The sequence below is a fragment of the Scyliorhinus torazame genome, chromosome 11 (genome assembly GCF_047496885.1).
Source record: "Scyliorhinus torazame isolate Kashiwa2021f chromosome 11, sScyTor2.1, whole genome shotgun sequence".
NCBI classification, from domain to species: domain Eukaryota; kingdom Metazoa; phylum Chordata; class Chondrichthyes; order Carcharhiniformes; family Scyliorhinidae; genus Scyliorhinus; species Scyliorhinus torazame.
In genome coordinates, this window is record NC_092717.1 from 20,679,057 (window position 1) to 20,698,988 (window position 19,932).

At 52.6% G+C, this 19,932-nt stretch overlaps 1 protein-coding gene across 1 annotated transcript in view; it reads right to left on the reverse strand.

Annotated features, from left to right (window-relative positions):
- Positions 1–19,932, reverse strand: part of LOC140385163 (uncharacterized) — a 223,332-nt gene that overhangs the window by 34,592 nt on the left and 168,808 nt on the right. Inside the window, exon 8 of the mRNA XM_072467026.1 lies at positions 5,543–5,636. Within this exon, the coding sequence (XP_072323127.1) occupies positions 5,543–5,636 (94 nt within the window). The remainder of the gene's footprint in view (positions 1–5,542; positions 5,637–19,932) is intronic.

Here is a 19,932-nt window from a genome sequence, read left to right on the forward strand (position 1 = left end):
AGTGATGAGATACGTAAATTCCTGCTCAGCAGGGGTATCGCCTCCAGCTGAACGACAAGCTACAACCCCCGGGGAAACGGACAGGTAGAAAGGGAGAATGGGACGGTATGGAGGGCCGTCCAGCTGGCCCTGCGGTCCAGAAATCTCCCAGCCTCCCGCTGACAAGAGGTCCTCCCTGATGCACTACATTCTATTCGCTCATTACTCTGCACTGCTACTAACAGTACACCGCATGAATGTCTTTTTGCCTTCCCCAGGAAGTCCACATCCGGGGTATCGCTCCCAACTTGGCTCACAGCTCCGGGAACCATGCTTCTCCGTAAAAATGTGCGGCTCCACAAGGCGGATCCGTTGGTGGAAAGGGTGCACCTGCTCCACGCAAACCCACAATATGCTTACGTGGCGTTCCCCGATGGCCGCCAGGATACCATCTCCCTCAGGGACCTGGCACCAGCAGGTTCCACCCCCACACCACCCCCGTCATCCCCGGCGCCATCCTCCCCTCCCCGCCGCCCCCATCACCCCCCCCCCCCCCCCCCCCAGGACCGTCCGTCCTCCCCCTGCCCACCCCCGTTGATGAAGAGGATTTTGGCACACTCGCGGAGTCAATTTCGACCACGACAGCACCAACATCGCCGGCTCCACTTCGTCGATCTCAAAGGACCATCAAGGCGCCGGACCGGCTGAACCTCTGACCGGCCCGCCGGATGACCAGAGACATTTTTTTTTACTGCTCTGTAAATATTAAAAATTGCTAATTGCATATAGTTATCCACCACCCCTGCCGGACTCAATTTTAACAGGGGGTGAATGTGGTAAACCACTGTGTTCTGATACTAGAGGATGTACGGTAGAACCTGCACTACAGGTTCACCTGTGGCACCTGCATAGATCTAGATAGATCTCCCCACATCACAGGCCTTGTGCCACTCACTGTTGGGGTGCACTGTGGAAGGTAATATATTGGGGGGGGGGGGGGGCTGAGGAGTTGGGGTGGGTTTGGGGAGGACATGTGGAGGGTGGAGCTGAAGTACAACTCAGGGTCACCATGTAGCCTGTAGGATTTGGATGGGCAAGGGAATACTCATCTTGCTAATGTGTCTTCAGTTACGGAGAAGGTGAGTGGTGACACTGGGTAAGCTGTCATTCAAGGCAACCTCATACTTCTGGACCTGTTCCCTGCCACCTTTCTGGGAGTGACCCCACGTGGAACGTTCAAGTGTCCTGGGATCCCTGCCCCATGGCATCCTCCAACACTGCCTCCATACCCACCCCCCCCAACCTGGCACACCCTCTACACCCAGTTCAGCCGATCCCTAACACTCTACGGACAGAGGATTGAAGCAGGTCAGAAAAATATTTAATGGTGACTATATACATTGATGTGTCCTGACCTCTACCTCTCACCTATGTGCTGCACCCGTGCCAAATTAACTTTCTTATCTTACGTGACTTACTGCTCCTTCTAGGTGTGACCCCAAACACATAAGACATGGGGGCAGCCTGCTGTGTTTCTCACCCTCTGACCTAAGATGTCTTTGGTGTCTGTCCTCTGGAGGGCCTGGACCTGGATGTGTCCGGCCGACTTTGGTCTGCTGGGGTGTCATAGGTGATGAAGTGCCACCCTGTTCTGCCTGTTGCCCATGAGATGCACCAGTGTCAGGTAGGGTGTGGGGCGGGGAGAGGGGGTGGTTTCGGAAGCACTGAGGTAATCCACCACCTCCCCTGCAGGAGGCATCAGCAAGGGTCCCATAATTCACTCCTCCTTCGGGGTGCCTAATGGCCCCCGGGTTACTCCATGGGTCAGAGGTGAGATTGGATGAGCTCCGGAGGCTCCACCATCACATGGCTTTGCCAGTCCTAGAGGCCTGCCCGTAACTGAACCAAGGTCTTGATGCCCTCAACCATGGAGCTCTGAGACTCTTCCAACTTCTTCCATTGAGTAGGAGATACAAAAGTCTGAGAACACACACGAACAGAATCAAAAACAGCTTCTTCCCCGCTGTTACCAGACTCCAAAACGACCCTCTTATGGACTGGACTGATTAATACTACACTCCTGTACGCTTCACCCAATGCCGGTGTCTATGTATTTACATTGTGTACCTTGTGTTGCCCTATTATGTATTTTCTTTTTATTTTATTTTAATTTCATGTCATAAATGATCTGTTTGAGCTGCTTGCAGAAAAATACTTTTCACTGTACACGTGACAATAAATAAATCCAATTCAGTCCCTCGGGGAGTGAGTCATGCATCTCACTGCTTCGGTCATGTTCCTCAGGTCACTGTCCCTCTGAGACTGTGCCATGTCCTTCCGTGACTGGCCAAGATCAGTCAGCGCCCGGCCAATGCTCTCAATGCCCTCAGCCATGACCGTTTGTGAACAGGCCAAGCTCTGCAGCGCTGCAGCACTATCCATGTGGGCCCAGTATATGTCTGCCTGTGACTGGCCTCCCCTGTCCTGAGCCTCAGCCATCAACCGCACAGATTTCGCCAAGCCTTGGACGTCTTGACCCATGGCTCTGACTTCTTGCCTCAAGCCTTCCCCCGTGGATGCCACCTATTCAGTGTTGGCCTGGGTATTGTCAGCACCATCTCCTGCTTCTGAAAGCAGTTGGACTCGTCTGGCTTCACCTGCAGGTGCTGGAAAGTTGCTAACACTCCATCCTGTAAATCCTGGCTGTGTGTGTATCTGTACAAGTGATGAGATCAAACTTTCCAGAGGCGTGATACCTGTCTGAACTACACTGTTTCCCGATATCGGGCAGCCTTCCGAACGTGCTCCCCTGGGGATTCCTACCTCCATCTGAAGTGCCTCAGCATGTGTGAAGTGTGCATCAGAAGGTGACCCAGGAGCCTCATCATTGGGCAATAAATGCTGGCCTAACCAGCGATGCCCACATCCCGTAATTGAATTTTTAAAAACAGAAATGCCCGACCGAGGTAATAGCCTCTGCAAAGGTGGGAGGGTGATGAAAAGCAGGTCTCTTCCCTGGACTGGTGCTCCAGGGTGTGTTGGGGATGGGGATGGGGCTGGAAGTGAGGTGCCCAGGATGGCCCGGCCTGGTCTGATGGTGATCCTGCAAGACAAAAGACAAGAGACATGTGTGATCTCGGGAAGGAGTGGCCTGGGGAGAGGGGTGACTCACTTGCTATAGGGACATCATTTTGCATTAGGGGCTTACTTGATTAAGGCATGCCAACCTCTGCCTTGGAGATAGCTCTCTCATGGACTGCTGTGGCTAACTCCAGAGACCTCTGCTGTTCAGGGGTGTGAGCCTGAGGTCCGGGTCGACCCCTCCAGTTTTCTCCCACTCCCGGCGATTATGGGCTGCCTTTTTCTAGGGGAAACATAAATGACATGGTGAGACGCATAGAGTCAAGTTCTACCAGTCTGTAGCCGATGACATGTGTGCGCACGGCACCTTGCCAAAGAGGACAATACAGGTGCTGAGGTTTGGTGCAGAGTGTAAAGGAGCTGCAGGTAAAGGAGATGCAGGTGGGTTATGGTTGGCCTCTTGGGGATTTGGGGGGGGGGGGGGGGGGTGATGTGAGGAGTGAGGGACAGGAGTGATGCAGGGGAACAAATGTGGTGAGTCATCCGAGCTACCCTAAGGAGATTGTCCATCTTCTCTGGCACGATGTGCCGGTCCTCCTGGTCAGGCTATCAGCACTGACCTTTTCTGCCACCTTCTTCCAGGCCCGGTTCATCATGGCAGGCTTGAGCCTCCTGCACACCTTAGGGAACAGGGTGCCCCACCTCTCCTCCATTACATCTAGCATCCTGTCTAGCTCACTGTAAAGACAACGTGGGGGCAGCTCACCTCTCTGCCATCTTTTTGGCTGGAATGAGAGTGTGTGTGGAATGGAGTGCTTATAAGCAGCTCCAGCTCATCAGGCTCTCGAGCACCAATTCTGGCCCCAGTGAATCAGACGCTGGCGGGAATGGAAATTGCTCTATATTCATGTGGGCAGAATGCTGAGCCATTAGTATGTCCTGAATTGCTCCCAAATGGCACCCCGAACAGGAACATGAACTGCCGCAATTCAGTCCCAGTGGCAACACTTTGGGCAGGATTCTCCGGCCGCATTCGCCCAGCGACCAGAGAATCCTTCCCAGGTCAATGGCGTACTCCATTGTACGCGGCTCGCCCGTGGCGTTCTTGCGGCGGGCGGGGCGGGAGAATTCACCCCTTAGTATCCGAAACGGAAAATCCTGGCCAATGTTTTATCAACACAAGGAACTGACATTATGGGTGATCTATTCCCATCTATTGACAAAGCAGCCCATTTAATTGGCATCCAATCCCACCACCAAAAACATTTACTCCCTCCAACACTGGTGCACAGTGGCAGCATATACACATTGTACTAAAGCATCTCTCCAAGTTTCCTTTAGCACCTGATAAACCTGTGGCCTTCAGTACTTTTAAGGACAAGGTCAGCAGACACATCAATTGCAAGTTCCCCTCCAAACCATTTATCATCCTTACTTCGAACTCTCTTCCGAACAGCACTGTGGGTGTACTTGCACCACATGGACTGCAAGTTCAAGAAGGCAGCTCACCACCACCTTCTCAAGGGCAACTAGGGATGGGCAAAGCCAGCGATGCACTCATCCCTTGAGCAAATAAATAAAATTTAATACGCCCATATGTGTGAGCTTTCCTTATGTAAAATGTACAAAACTGAGGTGAAACTTTGTAAAACAACTACCCTGAAATAGAAATACAATAACGCAGACTTTTAATTTCAGGTTGTTAGCTGCCTGTTACATTGACAGAAGACTTGATCCATTATGAGGGCCAAGCTGCATTACCGTATGGTTGATGGGCTGCAGGCAGAAAACCAGTAGCCCAGGGCACCAATAATTACAAGAAGAGGGGTCCAGGGGCAAGGAGAACACTCCCAGGATGGAGGAATTCAGGATGGCAGCAGTTTGTTTTTGTGTGCCTGTTCTTGCCAGCCACACAACCTAACTTCAAACATATGTTCTGAGCACCACTACAACTCCAGCTGATACTATAGAGAACATGCGCAATGCATTTTAAATAGACTTTCCACCTGATTCAGGATGAAATCCGGTTGTCCAGCAATTGTCCTTTCAAAGTTGACTAATCTGCTGGATTAAGAGGAGGTTTGGGGAGGTATGTTTTTACCCAAACACAATGGGCGGGATTCTCCGTTGCCCGACGCTGATATAATAATTGGTGATCAGGCTGAGAATCCATTCCGATGCACAAATCGGGGGCGCCGCCGGTTTGATGGCAGTCAGACATGCTCCACCCCCTCGGAAGTGGCATAATTGCGTTGCACGCCGCACACCATTGCAATGGTGTTGGCACGTCATCGGCAGGCCTTCCTGCGATGCTCTGCCCCCGATGGGGCGAGTTCCCGACCTTGGGACTTAGCCGCTGAAACAGAGAATCCAGCCCAATGTTTCCACCCAGTAGTTCTACCAAAATGAAACAGGCAATCAATTTACCTCCTTAATTAAACATGAACTCATCTACGTCATTTCACATAAAAATAAATCCCACCTTTATGTACATCCGGTTCCAGGTACTTGAGGTAAAAGAACTGTATTTTGTTTGAATGATCAATAAGGTGGAGCTGGTTTAGTGCATCATATGCCTGAGGAGAATAATTGAAAAAGATCAGGATATGAAATTAATATGTAGATTTGAACAAAATATCATTAATCATCCAGCATGAAAGTTCAAGATAACTTCATTCGATTACAATTATAGTTCTTAAACATGTGCTGACCTTTGACCCAGAAGCTGCACAATTAGATACATTTGTAATTTCTTCAACAAATCAGAAGGTTAGGGATTCTGGAGTAACAGCTCAACCTCTAAGCCACTGGTTCCTTCCAGGGCTAGAATGGGGACCACTTCGGGATTTCTCAGGCATCCCCACACAAATGCATATATGAGGTAAGATGCCCTTTTTGCCAAGGCTGCAAATTACATTAACTTTAACAGGGATCAAACACACCAGGATGCCAGAGTTCTGGCCTAAGATTACATTTCCCGGTTTCCACAGGTGCAGGGTGCCTTTGACTGTACTCATGTGGCTAACAAAGCTCCCTGGTAGCAGGAACTACAATACATAAACTACTTCAATGTACAGATGGTAAACGACCATAACATGCAAATCCTGCTGATTTGTGCCACATATCCAGGAAGCACCCATGACTCATGTATCTTGAATAGATCACAGATCCTGGAGATCTTTGAGCGACCACACGGTACCCAGGGCTGGCTCGAGGACAAAGGGTACCTGCAAAGGATATGGTTGATAATGCCCATGCAGTGTTCTCAGACTCCTGCAGAGCGAAGGTACAATGACGCTAATGCCACTAACCATAAGATGTGATTCCAATGAATGGATAGATCTGCTGGAGCATTCCAGTACACTCCCCAGTGGGTGTCACGGATCACTGTGGCTTGCTGCATGCTACACAACCTGATGCTGCAAAGGAGGGACAAATTTGCTGATGGTGAGATAGAGGAGCTGCCAGTGTCCTCCAATGAAGAGGACCGCAAAGGGAATGACAGCGATGAGGTTGAGGAAGCAGATGCTGTAAGTGAAGAGGCCACAGCACAGGCCAGTTAAGGGAAGTGTACATGGGAAGACCTCATAATCGCAAGAGTCCAGGAGGAGGATGAGGAGATGAAGTGAGCATCCCGTTGGTAAAGTGACCTACATGAGGTGTCAACATCAAGTAGAGCATTCCGAGTCATATCGTTTTAACTCTGCACTTCAAAATGGGAGTCTGTCATGACAATGGATGTTTTGTGAGGGCCACGAAGAATCCAGCATGAGTTTTAAGGATACAAAGAAATAACAGTTATTTAGAATAACATATATATACAACAGCAGCAGCAACTTCGCTTGCTGCTCACTCCTTCCTGCTGGTTCCAAACTGGCCAGCTTTATTTATACAGGGAGTCTGCTAATGATTTCTCCGCCCCCCTCATTGGGGAAGCTCATACTACCACAGGATTGTGGGATTGTCATTAGTCCCCAGCCAATGGTAAGCAGGCAGGTTATAACATCCCTCCCCCCCAAAGTCCAAGGAATCCACCGAAGACCCTGGCGAAGGAGGGCGGCGGACTCGTTTTGCCGCAGGCCGGACACATTTGCGCTGTATTGGGGGCGTATAACAAGACGGAGACCGGCGCTTCCGTGATGAACGGCATAACGGTTATACATCCACGGCCCGTGGGCCCGAGGATTCCCCCTCTGATGTGTCCTGTGTCTCCATCTCGGAGTCAGAGTCTGCTGCCTCCGTCATCTCGGCGCCTCTATCTCCACGCGGTTCTGTAACGACCTGCACAGGCTTTGAGTGAGGCACCAGAGGAAGACTGCGAGGACTACTTTCCATTGTGTCTGGTCTCGGTGGCTGTAGAAATGAGCTCCGGGGGCGGGGAATCTTTGGAAGGGATAGTCTTCTGGACTGAACGTGGTCTACATGTTTGCGCTGGAGACGACCCTGGTAAGAGACAGGGCCCGTTTGGCGAACGATTACACCAGGGACCCACTGGGCACCACCAGCAAAATTCCGAACGAACACTGAGTCACCGGGCGCAAACTGCCGAATCGGCCAATGCCGAGAAAAACCATGTCCCTGCCGTTCTTGTGTGCGGCGTACTTTTGCGGCAATGTCCGGGAAAATCATGCTAAGGCGGGTGCGAAGTCTCCGGCCCATTAGAAGTTCTGCGGGAGCTACCCCAGTCACCGCATGGGGGGTGGTCCTATACGAAAACAAAAAGCGAGCCAGTCTCGTGTCCATTAACCCAAAGACTGCTTCTTTAGGCCTCGTTTGAATGTCTGCACTGCGCGCTCCGCCTACCCATTTGAAGTAAGTGGCAGTGCGGATATGGCGTATGCCGTTCATCTTCATGAACCTCGCAAACTCCTCACTTGTGAATAGAGTGCCGTTATCCGTGACCAGCATCTCGGGGTGGCCATGCGTACTGAAAGACAAACGCATCTTCTCAATTGTTGCGCAGGACGTTGTCCCCTGCATCTTATGCACCTCTAGCCATTTAGACTGGGCAACGATTAACAGAAGGAACATGGATCCTTGAAAAGCGCCGGCGAAATCCGCATGCAAGCGTGCCCAAGGCCGCCCTGGCCATTCCCAGTGATGTAGGGGCGCGGCCGGCGGAAGCTTCTGATGCTCCTGGCAAATGGAGCAGTTTTGGGCCACCTTCTCAATGTCGGTGTCGCGGCCTGGCCACCAGACATAACTCTGGGCCAACATTTTCATTTTGGTCACATCTGGATGCACATTGTGCAAGTCTCTTAGTATCAGCTCCTGTCCTTTTTCCGGGACAATCACACGCGTCCCCCACAAGAGGATGCCGTCTTCCATGCTGAATTCCGACAGCTTGGAGGAAAATGCCCGCAACTCGCCTGGGAGCTGTCGATGCTGCCCACCATACAGGACTATGTGCCGAACCTTTGACAGGACTGGTTCCATCTTGGTCCACTCACGGATCTGTGATGCCGTGTCAGGCAAGGTGTCCATAAAATTTAGGGTTGCAACCACCTCACTGGTCGTGGGGGTCGACATTGGGCCGGTCGATAAAGGCAATCGGCTCAGTGCGTCGGCATTCGCTATCTGCGTTCCTGGTTTGTGCTCCGGAGAATACTCATATGCAGCGAGCAACAAAGCCCAGCGCTGGATCCGTGCGGAAGCAATGGGCGGTATCGGCTTATCCTCTCTGAAAAGTCCCAGCAGAGGCCTATGATCAGTCACGATAGTGAAGTGGCGGCCATACACGTACTGGTGGAAACGTTTCACCCCAAGGACCACTGCCAGGCCCTCCTTCTCGATCTGCGCGTACTCTTTTTCCGCTGCAGTCAATGTGCGGGAGGCGAAAGCTATCGGCCGCTCGGCCCCGTTCTCCATCTTGTGGGACAGGACGGCCCCAATACCATACGGGGATGCATCACATGTGACGAGCAAAGGCTTTCCAGGATCATAATGAGTTAGTAACCCAGACGATGACAATTGTTGTTTTACCCGCCGGAAAGCGGTTTCTGGTGGCTGACCCCAAACCCAGGTGTGATTCTTCTTTAGCAGAAGGTGCAACGGGGCCAGGGTAGTTGCCAGATTGGGGAGGAACTTCCCGTAATAGTTTACGAGACTAAGAAAAGAACGAAGATGCGAAGTGTCAGTCGGGGTGGGGGCCTGTTGAATTGCGATGGGGTGCAAACCTTCGCGGTCCACCCGATAACCTAGGTAGACTACTTCCTTCGCCTGAAAGACGCACTTTGTGCGACGTAAACAGACTCCAGCCTCCGAAAAGCGTCTAAGGACAGCCTCCAGATTTTCTTTTTTTTAATTATTAAATATTTTACTGAAAATTTTTGGTCAACCAACACAGTACATTGTGCATCCTTTACACAATATTATAACAACACAAATAACAATGACCTATTTTATAAACAAAAAAAAAAATGAATAAATAATAAATAACAAAAATGAAAACTAGCCCTAATTGGCAACTGCCTTGTCACAAGTAACACTCTCCAAAAATATAATTTAACAGTCCAATATATAATTATCTGTAGCAACGACCTATACATACTATACAGTATATATTAACAACCCTGAGAGTCCTTCTGGTTCCTCCTCCCCCCCCCCCCCCCCCCCCCCCCCGCCCCCCGATCCTGGGCTGCTGCTGCTGCCTTCTTTTTCCCATTCCGTCTATCTTTCTGCGAGGTATTCGACGAACGGTTGCCACCGCCTGGTGAACCCTTGAGGCGAGCCCCTTAGGACGAACTTAATCCGCTCTAGCTTTATAAACCCCGCCATGTCATTTATCCAGGTCTCCACCCCCGGGGGCTTGGCTTCTTTCCACATTAGCAATATCCTGCGCCGGGCTACTAGGGACGCAAAGGCCAAAACATCGGCCTCTCTCGCCTCCTGCACTCCCGGCTCTTGTGCAACCCCAAATATAGCCAACCCCCAGCTTGGTTCGACCCGGACTCCTACTACTTTTGAAAGCACCTTTGTCACCCCCATCCAAAACCCCTGTAGTGCCGGGCATGACCAAAACATATGGGTATGATTCGCTCGGCTTCTCGAGCACCTCGCACACCTATCCTCCACCCCAAAAAATTTACTGAGCCGTGCTCCAGTCATATGTGCCCTGTGTAATACCTTAAACTGAATCAGGCTTAGCCTGGCACACGAGGACGACGAGTTTACCCTGCTTAGGGCATCTGCCCACAGCCCCTCCTCGATCTCCTCCCCCAGCTCTTCTTCCCATTTCCCTTTTAGTTCATCTACCATAGTCTCCCCTTCGTCCCTCATTTCCCTATATATATCTGACACCTTACCATCCCCCACCCATGTCTTTGAGATCACTCTGTTCTGCACCTCTTGTGTCGGGAGCTGCGGGAATTCCCTCACCTGTTGCCTCGCAAAAGCCCTCAGTTGCATATACCTGAATGCATTCCCTTGGGGCAACCCATATTTCTCGGTCAGCGCTCCCAGACTCGCGAACCTCCCATCCACAAACAGATCTTTCAGTTGCGTTATTCCTGCTCTTTGCCACATTCCATATCCCCCATCCATTCCCCCCGGGGCAAACCTATGGTTGTTTCTTATCGGGGACCCCCCCAAGGCTCCAGTCTTTCCCCTATGCCGTCTCCACTGTCCCCAAATCTTCAGTGTAGCCACCACCACCGGGCTTGTGGTGTAGTTCCTCGGTGAGAACGGCAATGGGGCTGTCACCATAGCCTGTAGGCTAGTCCCCCTACAGGACGCCCTCTCTAATCTCTTCCACGCCGCTCCCTCCTCCTCTCCCATCCACTTACTCACCATTGAAATATTAGCGGCCCAATAATACTCACTTAGGCTCGGTAGTGCCAGCCCCCCCCTATCCCTGCTACGCTGTAAGAATCCCTTCCTCACTCTCGGGGTCTTCCCGGCCCACACAAAACCCATGATGCTCTTTTCAATCCTTTTAAAAAAAGCCTTCGTGATCACCACCGGGAGGCAATGAAAGACAAAGAGGAATCTCGGGAGGACCACCATCTTAACCGCCTGCACCCTCCCTGCCATTGACAGGGATACCATATCCCATCTCATGAAATCCTCCTCCATCTGTTCCACCAACCGCGTTAAATTTAACCTATGCAATGTGCCCCAATTCTTAGCTATCTGGATCCCCAGGTAACGAAAGTCCCTTGTTACCTTCCTCAACGGTAGGTCCTCTATTTCTCTACTCTGCTCCCCTGGATGCACCACAAACAACTCACTTTTCCCCATGTTCAATTTATACCCTGAAAAATCCCCAAACTCCCCAAGTATCCGCATTATTCCTGGCATCCCCTCCGCCGGGTCCGCCACGTATAGTAGCAAATCGTCCGCATACAAAGATACCCGGTGCTCTTCTCCTCCCCTAAGTACTCCCCTCCACTTCTTGGAACCCCTCAACGCTATCGCCAGGGGCTCAATCGCCAGTGCAAACAATAATGGGGACAGAGGGCATCCCTGCCTTGTCCCTCTATGGAGCCGAAAATATGCAGATCCCCGTCCATTCGTGACCACGCTCGCCACTGGGGCCCTATACAACAGCTGCACCCATCTAACATACCCCTCTCCAAAACCAAATCTCCTCAACACCTCCCACAAATAATCCCACTCCACTCTATCAAATGCTTTCTCGGCATCCATCGCCACTACTATCTCCGTTTCTCCCTCTGGTGGGGCCATCATCATTACCCCTAACAACCTCCGTATGTTCGTGTTCAGCTGTCTCCCCTTCACAAACCCAGTTTGGTCCTCGTGGACCACCCCCGGGACACATTCCTCTATTCTCATTGCCATTACCTTGGCCAGGACCTTGGCATCTACATTTAGGAGGGAAATAGGTCTATAGGACCCGCATTGTAGCGGGTCCTTTTCCTTCTTTAAGAGAAGCGATATCGTTGCTTCAGACATAGTCGGGGGCAGTTGTCCCCTTTCCTTTGCCTCATTAAAGGTCCTCGTCAGTACCGGGGCGAGCAAGTCCACATATTTTCTATAGAATTCGACTGGGAATCCATCCGGTCCCGGGGCCTTTCCCGCCTGCATGCTCCTAATTCCTTTCACCACTTCTTCTACCTCGATCTGTGCTCCCAGTCCCACCCTTTCCTGCTCCTCCACCTTGGGAAATTCCAGCCGATCCAAGAAGCCCATCATTCTCTCCCTCCCATCCGGGGGTTGAGCTTCATATAATTTTTTATAAAATGTCTTGAACACTCCATTCACTCTCTCCGCTCCCCGCTCCATCTCTCCTTCCTCATCCCTCACTCCCCCTATTTCCCTCGCTGCTCCCCTTTTCCTCAATTGGTGTGCCAGCAATCTGCTCGCCTTCTCCCCATATTCGTACTGTACACCCTGTGCCTTCCTCCATTGTGCCTCTGCAGTGCCTGTAGTCAGCAAGTCAAATTCTACATGTAGCCTTTGCCTTTCCCTGTACAGTCCCTCCTCCGGTGCTTCCGCATATTGTCTGTCCACCCTCAAAAGTTCTTGCAGCAACCGCTCCCGTTCCTTACTCTCCTGCTTCCCTTTATGTGCCCTTATTGATATCAGCTCCCCTCTAACCACCGCCTTCAACGCCTCCCAGACCACTCCCACCTGGACCTCCCCATTATCATTGAGTTCCAAGTACTTTTCAATGCACCCCCTCACCCTTAGACACACCCCCTCATCTGCCATTAGTCCCATGTCCATTCTCCAGGGTGGGCGCCCTCCTGTTTCCTCCCCTATCTCCAAGTCCACCCAGTGTGGAGCGTGATCCGAAATGGCTATAGCCGTATACTCCGTTCCCCTCACCTTCGGGATCAATGCCCTACCCAGCACAAAAAAGTCTATTCGCGAGTAGACTTTATGGACATAGGAGAAAAACGAGAACTCCTTACTCCTAGGTCTGCTAAATCTCCACGGGTCTACACCTCCCATCTGCTCCATAAAATCTTTAAGTACCTTGGCTGCTGCCGGCCTCCTTCCAGTCCTGGACTTCGACCTATCCAGCCCTGGTTCCAACACCGTATTAAAATCTCCCCCCATTATCAGCTTTCCCATCTCTAGGTCCGGAATGCGTCCTAGCATCCTCCTCATAAAATTGGCATCATCCCAGTTCGGGGCATATACGTTTACCAAAACCACCGTCTCCCCCTGTAGTTTGCCACTCACCATCACGTATCTGCCCCCGTTATCCGCCACTATAGTCTTTGCCTCGAACATTACCCGCTTCCCCACTAATATAGCCACCCCCCTGTTTTTCGCATCTAGCCCCGAATGGAACACCTGCCCCACCCATCCTTTGCGTAGCCTAACCTGGTCTATCAGTTTCAGGTGCGTTTCCTGTAACATAACCACATCTGCCTTAAGTTTCTTAAGGTGTGCGAGTACCCGTGCCCTCTTTATCGGCCCGTTCAGCCCTCTCACGTTCCACGTGATCAGCCGAGTTGGGGGGCTTCCTACCCCCCCCCCCCTTGTCGATTAGCCATCACCTTTTTCCAGCTCCTCACCCGGTTCCCACGCAGCTGTATCTCCCCCAGGCGGTGCCCCCCCGCCCATCCTCTCCCATACCAGCTCCCCCCTCTCCCCAGCAGCAGCAACCCAGTAATTCCCCCCTCCCACCCCCCCCCGCTAGATGCCCCGCTAGCGTAATTACTCCCCCCATGTTGCTCCCAGAAGTCAGCAAACTCTGGCTGACCTCGGCTTCCCCCCGTGACCTCGGCTCGCACCGTGCGACGCCCCCTCCTTCCTGCTTCTCTATTCCCGCCATGATTATCATAGCGCGGGAACCAAGCCCGCGCTTCTCCCTTGGCCCCGCCCCCAATGGCCAACGCCCCATCTCCTCCACCTCCCCTCCTCCCCCCATCACCACCTGTGGGAGAGAGAAAAGTTACCACATCGCAGGATTAGTACATAAAACCCCTCTTTGCCCCCCGCATTCGCCCCACCACTTTGTTCGAACGTTCTTTTTAATAACCCGCTCATTCCAGTTTTTCTTCCACAATAAAAGTCCACGCTTCATCCGCCGTCTCAAAGTAGTGGTGCCTCCCTCGATATGTGACCCACAGTCTTGCCGGTTGCAGCATTCCAAATTTTATCTTCTTTTTATGAAGCACCGCCTTGGCCCGATTAAAGCTCGCCCTCCTTCTCGCCACCTCCGCACTCCAGTCTTGATAAACGCGGATCACCGCGTTCTCCCATTTACTGCTCCGAGTTTTCTTCGCCCATCTAAGGACCATTTCTCTATCCTTAAAACGGAGGAATCTCACCACTATGGCTCTGGGAATTTCTCCTGCTCTCGGTCCTCGTGCCATCACTCGGTATGCTCCCTCCACCTCCAACGGACCCGCCGGGGCCTCCGCTCCCATTAACGAGTGCAGCATCGTGCTCACATATGCCCCGACGTCCGCTCCCTCCACACCTTCAGGAAGACCAAGAATCCTCAGGTTGTTCCTCCTTGCGTTGTTTTCCAGTGCCTCCAACCTTTCTGATGTGCCTCCTGCGTCTCCGTCTTCACCACCAGGCCCTGTATATCGTCCTCATTCTCGGCTGCCTTTGCCTTCACGACCCGAAGCTCCCGCTCCTGGGTCTTTTGTTCCTCCTTTAGCCCTTCGATCGCCTGTAGTATCGGGGCCAACAGCCCTTTCTTCATTTCCTTTTTGATCTCTTCCACACAGCATTTCAAGAACTCTTGTTGTTCAGGGCCCCATGTTAAACTGCCACCTTCCAACGCCATCTTGGTTTTTGCTTGCCTTCCTTGCCGCTGTTCTAAAGGATCCACTGCAATCTGGCCACTCTCTCCTCCTTTTTCCATCCGTATCCAGGGGGGATTCCCTTCTGGTTTACCGCACAGTGTTTTTAGCCGTCAAAATTGCCGTTGGGGCTCCTATCAAGAGCCCAAAAGTCCGTTTCACAGGGAGCTGCCGAAACGTGCGACTCAGCTGGTCATCGCCGCACCCGGAAGTCCGCCTCCAGATTTTCTAAATGTTCCTGCTCCGACGTCCCTGTGATCAAAATGTCATCTAAGTAGACAGCGACACGCGGTAAACCTCTCAAAATGCCCTCCATAACGCGTTGAAAAATAGCGCAGGCAGAGGATACTCCAAAGGGCAAACGTGTATATTCATACAGGCCCCGGTGTGTATTAATCGTTACATAAGGTCGGGAGGCAGGGTCCAGCTCCAACTGTAGGTAGGCGTGACTCATATCTAATTTTGTGAACGAGAGTCCGCCTGCAAGTTTCGCGTAGAGATCCTCTATGCGAGGCATTGGATATCGGTCGAGTCGGGAAGCCGTATTCACTGTAAGTTTATAGTCGCCGCACAAGCGAACTGTGGTATCTGGCTTCATTACAGGTACAATTGGTGCTGCCCAGTCAGCGAAACGGATGGGCCTGATAATACCCAAAGTCTCCAAACGAGTGAGCTCCCCTTCTACCTTCCCGAGCAATGCGTAAGTCACCGGGCGCGCCCGGAAATAGCGTGGCGTGGCTCCTGGTTCGACTTGGATACGGGCTACGGCCCCTTTTATTATCCCCAAACCGGGCTGGAATACATCTGGGTATCGTCCTAGCACCTCAGTCAACCCTCCAGAAACTGTTTGGAGGATGTGCTGCCACTGCAACTGCAAATGGCGCAACCAGTCCCGGCCCAACAGGCTGGGCCCATGGCCGCGCACCACGATAAGTGGGAAACGCCCCTCCTGGCGTCCATAAACAACAGGGGTCACCGTAGTTCCTGCAATGTCCAATGGTGCCCCTGTGTAGGTGGCCAACCTGATCTATGTGTCGGTTAATGTAAGGGTCTGTATACCCTGCTTGATGCGGTCGAATGTCCTCTGGGCGATCACGGAGACCGCTGCGCCAATGTCCAACTCCATCTCAAGCGGGTGACCATTGACCCGTACTGTCACCTTATGGGGGCCACACGGGGAGGTGCCACACAATGCAGCTGCAAGCAGTCGTCCTCCATCTCCACGTCCTCAGGAGTAGTCGCCGTAGGTTCATCCACATGGAAGGTACGGCTCCTGAGCTGGCCCCAGTTTCGGTCGAACAACAGCGTCTCTGGCGCCCCCAGGACGGGCGCCTACATGTCTGACACGGACATTATTCATGCATGGCAGCCGTGTAACACACAGTATAGTGCACTCAGAGTAGTTGACGGAGGGATGTACTGGTTCAGGATCTCACGTGGGTGTATGCCACTGACCTCACCATCAACATCATCTCCGGCCAGTTTTTAACGATGCTCAGGCCTTCGGTATCCATCACACCACTCCTATTCTAGGATCTCTCCCTTTTATTGTGCGCAATCTTGTCCTGCATAAAGATAAATAGAGAGGATGTAAGCAAGATGCATGACAAGGCAGATGAGAAGGATGGCTGGCACTTGTGGGTAGCTAGTAGAGCCATGAAAGGAATGTGGATGAGATGAGCAGAGGGGATGTTGCAGATGGAGATGTGAGAGCATGTGTGGGACAGTGAGTGGTGATAGCTATGAGCTGGGAGTGAATGAGATCCCTGTGGTTGTGACTGTGTGAGTTGAGAGTGATGAGATGGTAGATTTACGCTGGCAGAACAGATGAGATCACTCATCCTATTTTGGAACTGACCTATTCTGGGCACTGTTCACATTGACCACCGCTGCCACCACCTGTCAAGCTGGATTTGTCAGGTAGCTGCCCTTCCTGTGGCCAGAGCCGGGGTAGAGGACATAGCAGCGGACCTCCACGGCGTGCAGCAGACACTCAAATGGGCATCACTAAATCTGGGGGCAGTACTCTTCTTTGTCTTTGGGGCCATCTTGTCAGTGGAGCACTCCTGTGCTGCAAGCATTGAGAAGTGTGCATGCTGTACCCTTTTAAATATGGCATCCACATAGAAAAAGCGGTGAAGCCCTGTTAGGGCCGGCAAACCGGAAGCCGCCCAAAAGTGATCCGGCAGGTTTCATAGAATGCACAATTAATGAAGCAGGATGTGAAAACACATTATTGTGACAAGCAGGATCAGCTCCCGATTTCCTCACCCGCTATCACACTTGATGCAATCCAAGGGAAATTCTGCCCATTGTTAAATGTACATCGGCAAACTCCTGTGAATTTGTTCAGTAATTTTTCTCCACGTTGCCTCAATCTCTCTTCTGAAGACAACTGTGACATCTCAGGGATTGGTGGATCTCCATTGCCCTCTCTCTATGATCTCCTTCTTTAGATAAGGATTACAGTGGCTCATGGCAGATTTCGCCAATATGCACATGAATCTTAGCAGCAACTCAGGAGGAATAAAATACTTTTCAAAATGTGTACAAGGACTTCCAGTTGCGGCTCTGCAGAGCTAAGTAGCACGTTCGGCAGTTCCCGCTTGGAACGGACTTTTGGGCTCTTTTCAGGGCCCCCAACGGCATTTTTCTGACATTTCCTGGTGTGGGAAGAAGACTGCAACATTCCCCCGACAGTGTATGGCTTGGACCAGGAGCGGGGCGACTAAAAAAGTGGTGGTGAAGCCAAAGAAAATGCGAGTGAAGAAGAGCAAGATGGCAGCGGGTGGGGACCAGGTAGCGTGGATGCAGTGGGCACAGGAGCAGCAGGAGGTTATCCAGCGCTGCTTCAGGGAGCTCAAAGCGGACCTGCTGGAGCCGATGAAGGCTTCTATTGATAAGCTGCTGGAGACCCAGACGGCCCAGGGGGTGGCGATCCATGAGGTCCGACAAAAGATCTCAGATAATGAGGACGAGATCTTGGGCCTAGTGGTAAAGGTGGAGGCGCTCGAGGCGCTCCACAAGAAATGGCAGGAACGGTTCGAGGAGATGGAGAATCGGTCGAGGCGGAAGAATCTACAGATCCTGGGCCTCCCGGAGGGGCTGGAGGGATCAGACGTGGGAGCCTATGTGGTCACCATGTTAAACTCGCTGATGGGAGCGGGGTGCTTCCAGGGGCCCCTGGAGCTGGAAGGGGCCCATAGAGTGCTGGCGAGGTGGCCCAAGGCTAACGAGCTGCCGCGGGCGGTGCTGGTGCGGTTTCATCGGTTCGCTGATCAGGAGTGCGTACTCAGGTGGGCCAAGAAAGAGAGGAGCAGCAGGTGGGAGAACGCGGACATTCGAATATATCAAGACTGGAGCGCGGAGGTGGCGAAGAAGAGGGCCGGGTACAACCGGGAGAAGGCGGTGCTGCACAGGAAGGGGGTGAAGTTTGGCATGCTGCAGCCGGCGCGTCTGTGGGTCACTTACAAGGACCGGCACCATTATTTTGAATCCCTGGAGGAGGCATGGGCCTTTGTTCAGGCCGAGAAGCTGGACACAAACTGACGGTCGGGCTGGGGGGTCGGGCGTGAGGATGGTCGGGGATTGTTTATCGTAGAATTTACAATGCAGAAGGAGGCCATTTGGCCCATCGAGTCTGCACCGGCTCTTGGAAAGAGCACCCTACCCAAGGTCCACACCTCCACCTTATCCCCATAACCCAGTAACCCCACCCAACACTAAGGGCAATTTTGGACACTAAGGGCAATTTATCATGGCCAATCCACCTAACCTGCACATCTTTGGACTGTGAGAGGAAACCGGAGCACCCGGAGGAAACCCACGCACACACGGGGAGAATGTGCAGACTCCACACAGACAGTGACCCAAGCCGGGAATCGAACCTGGGACCCTGTAGCTGTGAAGCAATTGTGCTATCCACAATGCTACCGTGCTGCCCCGTGTTGGGTTACATTTTGAGGGGGGGTTCTTTGTTCCTGTTTAGTTTAGGTTCGGTGTGGGTGGTTAGGGTGGGTTGGGCGCTGTTTTGGTTGGGTCTGTCGGGTGGGCTCTTGGAGGGGGGCAAGTAAACGGAGTAGGGGGTGGATGGCTGGTAGGGGGGATGGGACCCCGCGGGGGAGGGTGAGGCCCGAGTCGGGGGTGAGGGGACTGGGCCTGTAAAAGGAGCTGCTTCAGAGGAGGCGAGGCCGGGCAGGTGGAAAGCGCGGGGAGAGGAGAGAGCAAAGTGAGAGGGAGAGCCTGGTGGGGGAGATGGTGAGGGTAGACAGGAGGTATGCGGAGGTGCCGGATGAGGGACTGTTGAGGGAGAGGCATAGACTCCAGGTCGAATTCGACCTGTTGACCACCAGGAAGGCGGAGGCGCAGTGGAGGAAGGCCCAGGGGGCGATTTATGAATATGGGGAAAAGGCAAGTTGGATGCTGGCGCATCAGCTTCGGAAGCGGGGCGCAGCTAGGGAGATCGGGGAGTTAAGGATAGGGGAGGGAGTGTGGTGCGGAGTGGGATTGTCATCAATGGGGTCTTCAGGGACTTTTATGAGGAACTATATCGGTCCGAGCCCCCACTGGAGGAGGGAGGGATGGGCCGCTTTCCAGACCAACTGAGGTTCCCGAAGGTGGAGGAGGGACTGGTGGCGGGATTAGGGGCCCCGATTGGGCTGGAGGAGCTGGCCAAAGGGATAGGGAGCATGCAGGCGGGGAAGGCACCGGGGCCGGACGGTTTCCCGGTCGAATTTTACAAAACAAATGTGGACCTGTTGGGCCCGTTGCTGGTTAGGACCTTCAATGAGGCAAGGGAGGGGGGTGCTTTGTCCTGGGCATTGATCTCCTTGATCCTGAAGCGGGACAAGGATCCCCTGCAGTGTGGGTCTTACAGGCCGATTTTGTTGTTAAATGTAGATGCCAAGGTGCTGGCGAAGGTCTTAGCCACGAGAATTGAGGATTGGGTGCCGAAGGTCATCCACGACGACCAGACAGGGTTCGTGAAGGGGAGGCAGTTGAACGCGAATGTGCGGAGGATCCTGAGCGTTATTATGTTGCTGGCGAAGGAGGGGGAGGCGGAGATAGTGGCGGCGATGGACGCTGAGAAGGCCTTCGATAGGGTAGAGTGGGAGTGCTTGTGGGAGGTGCTGAAGAGGTTCGG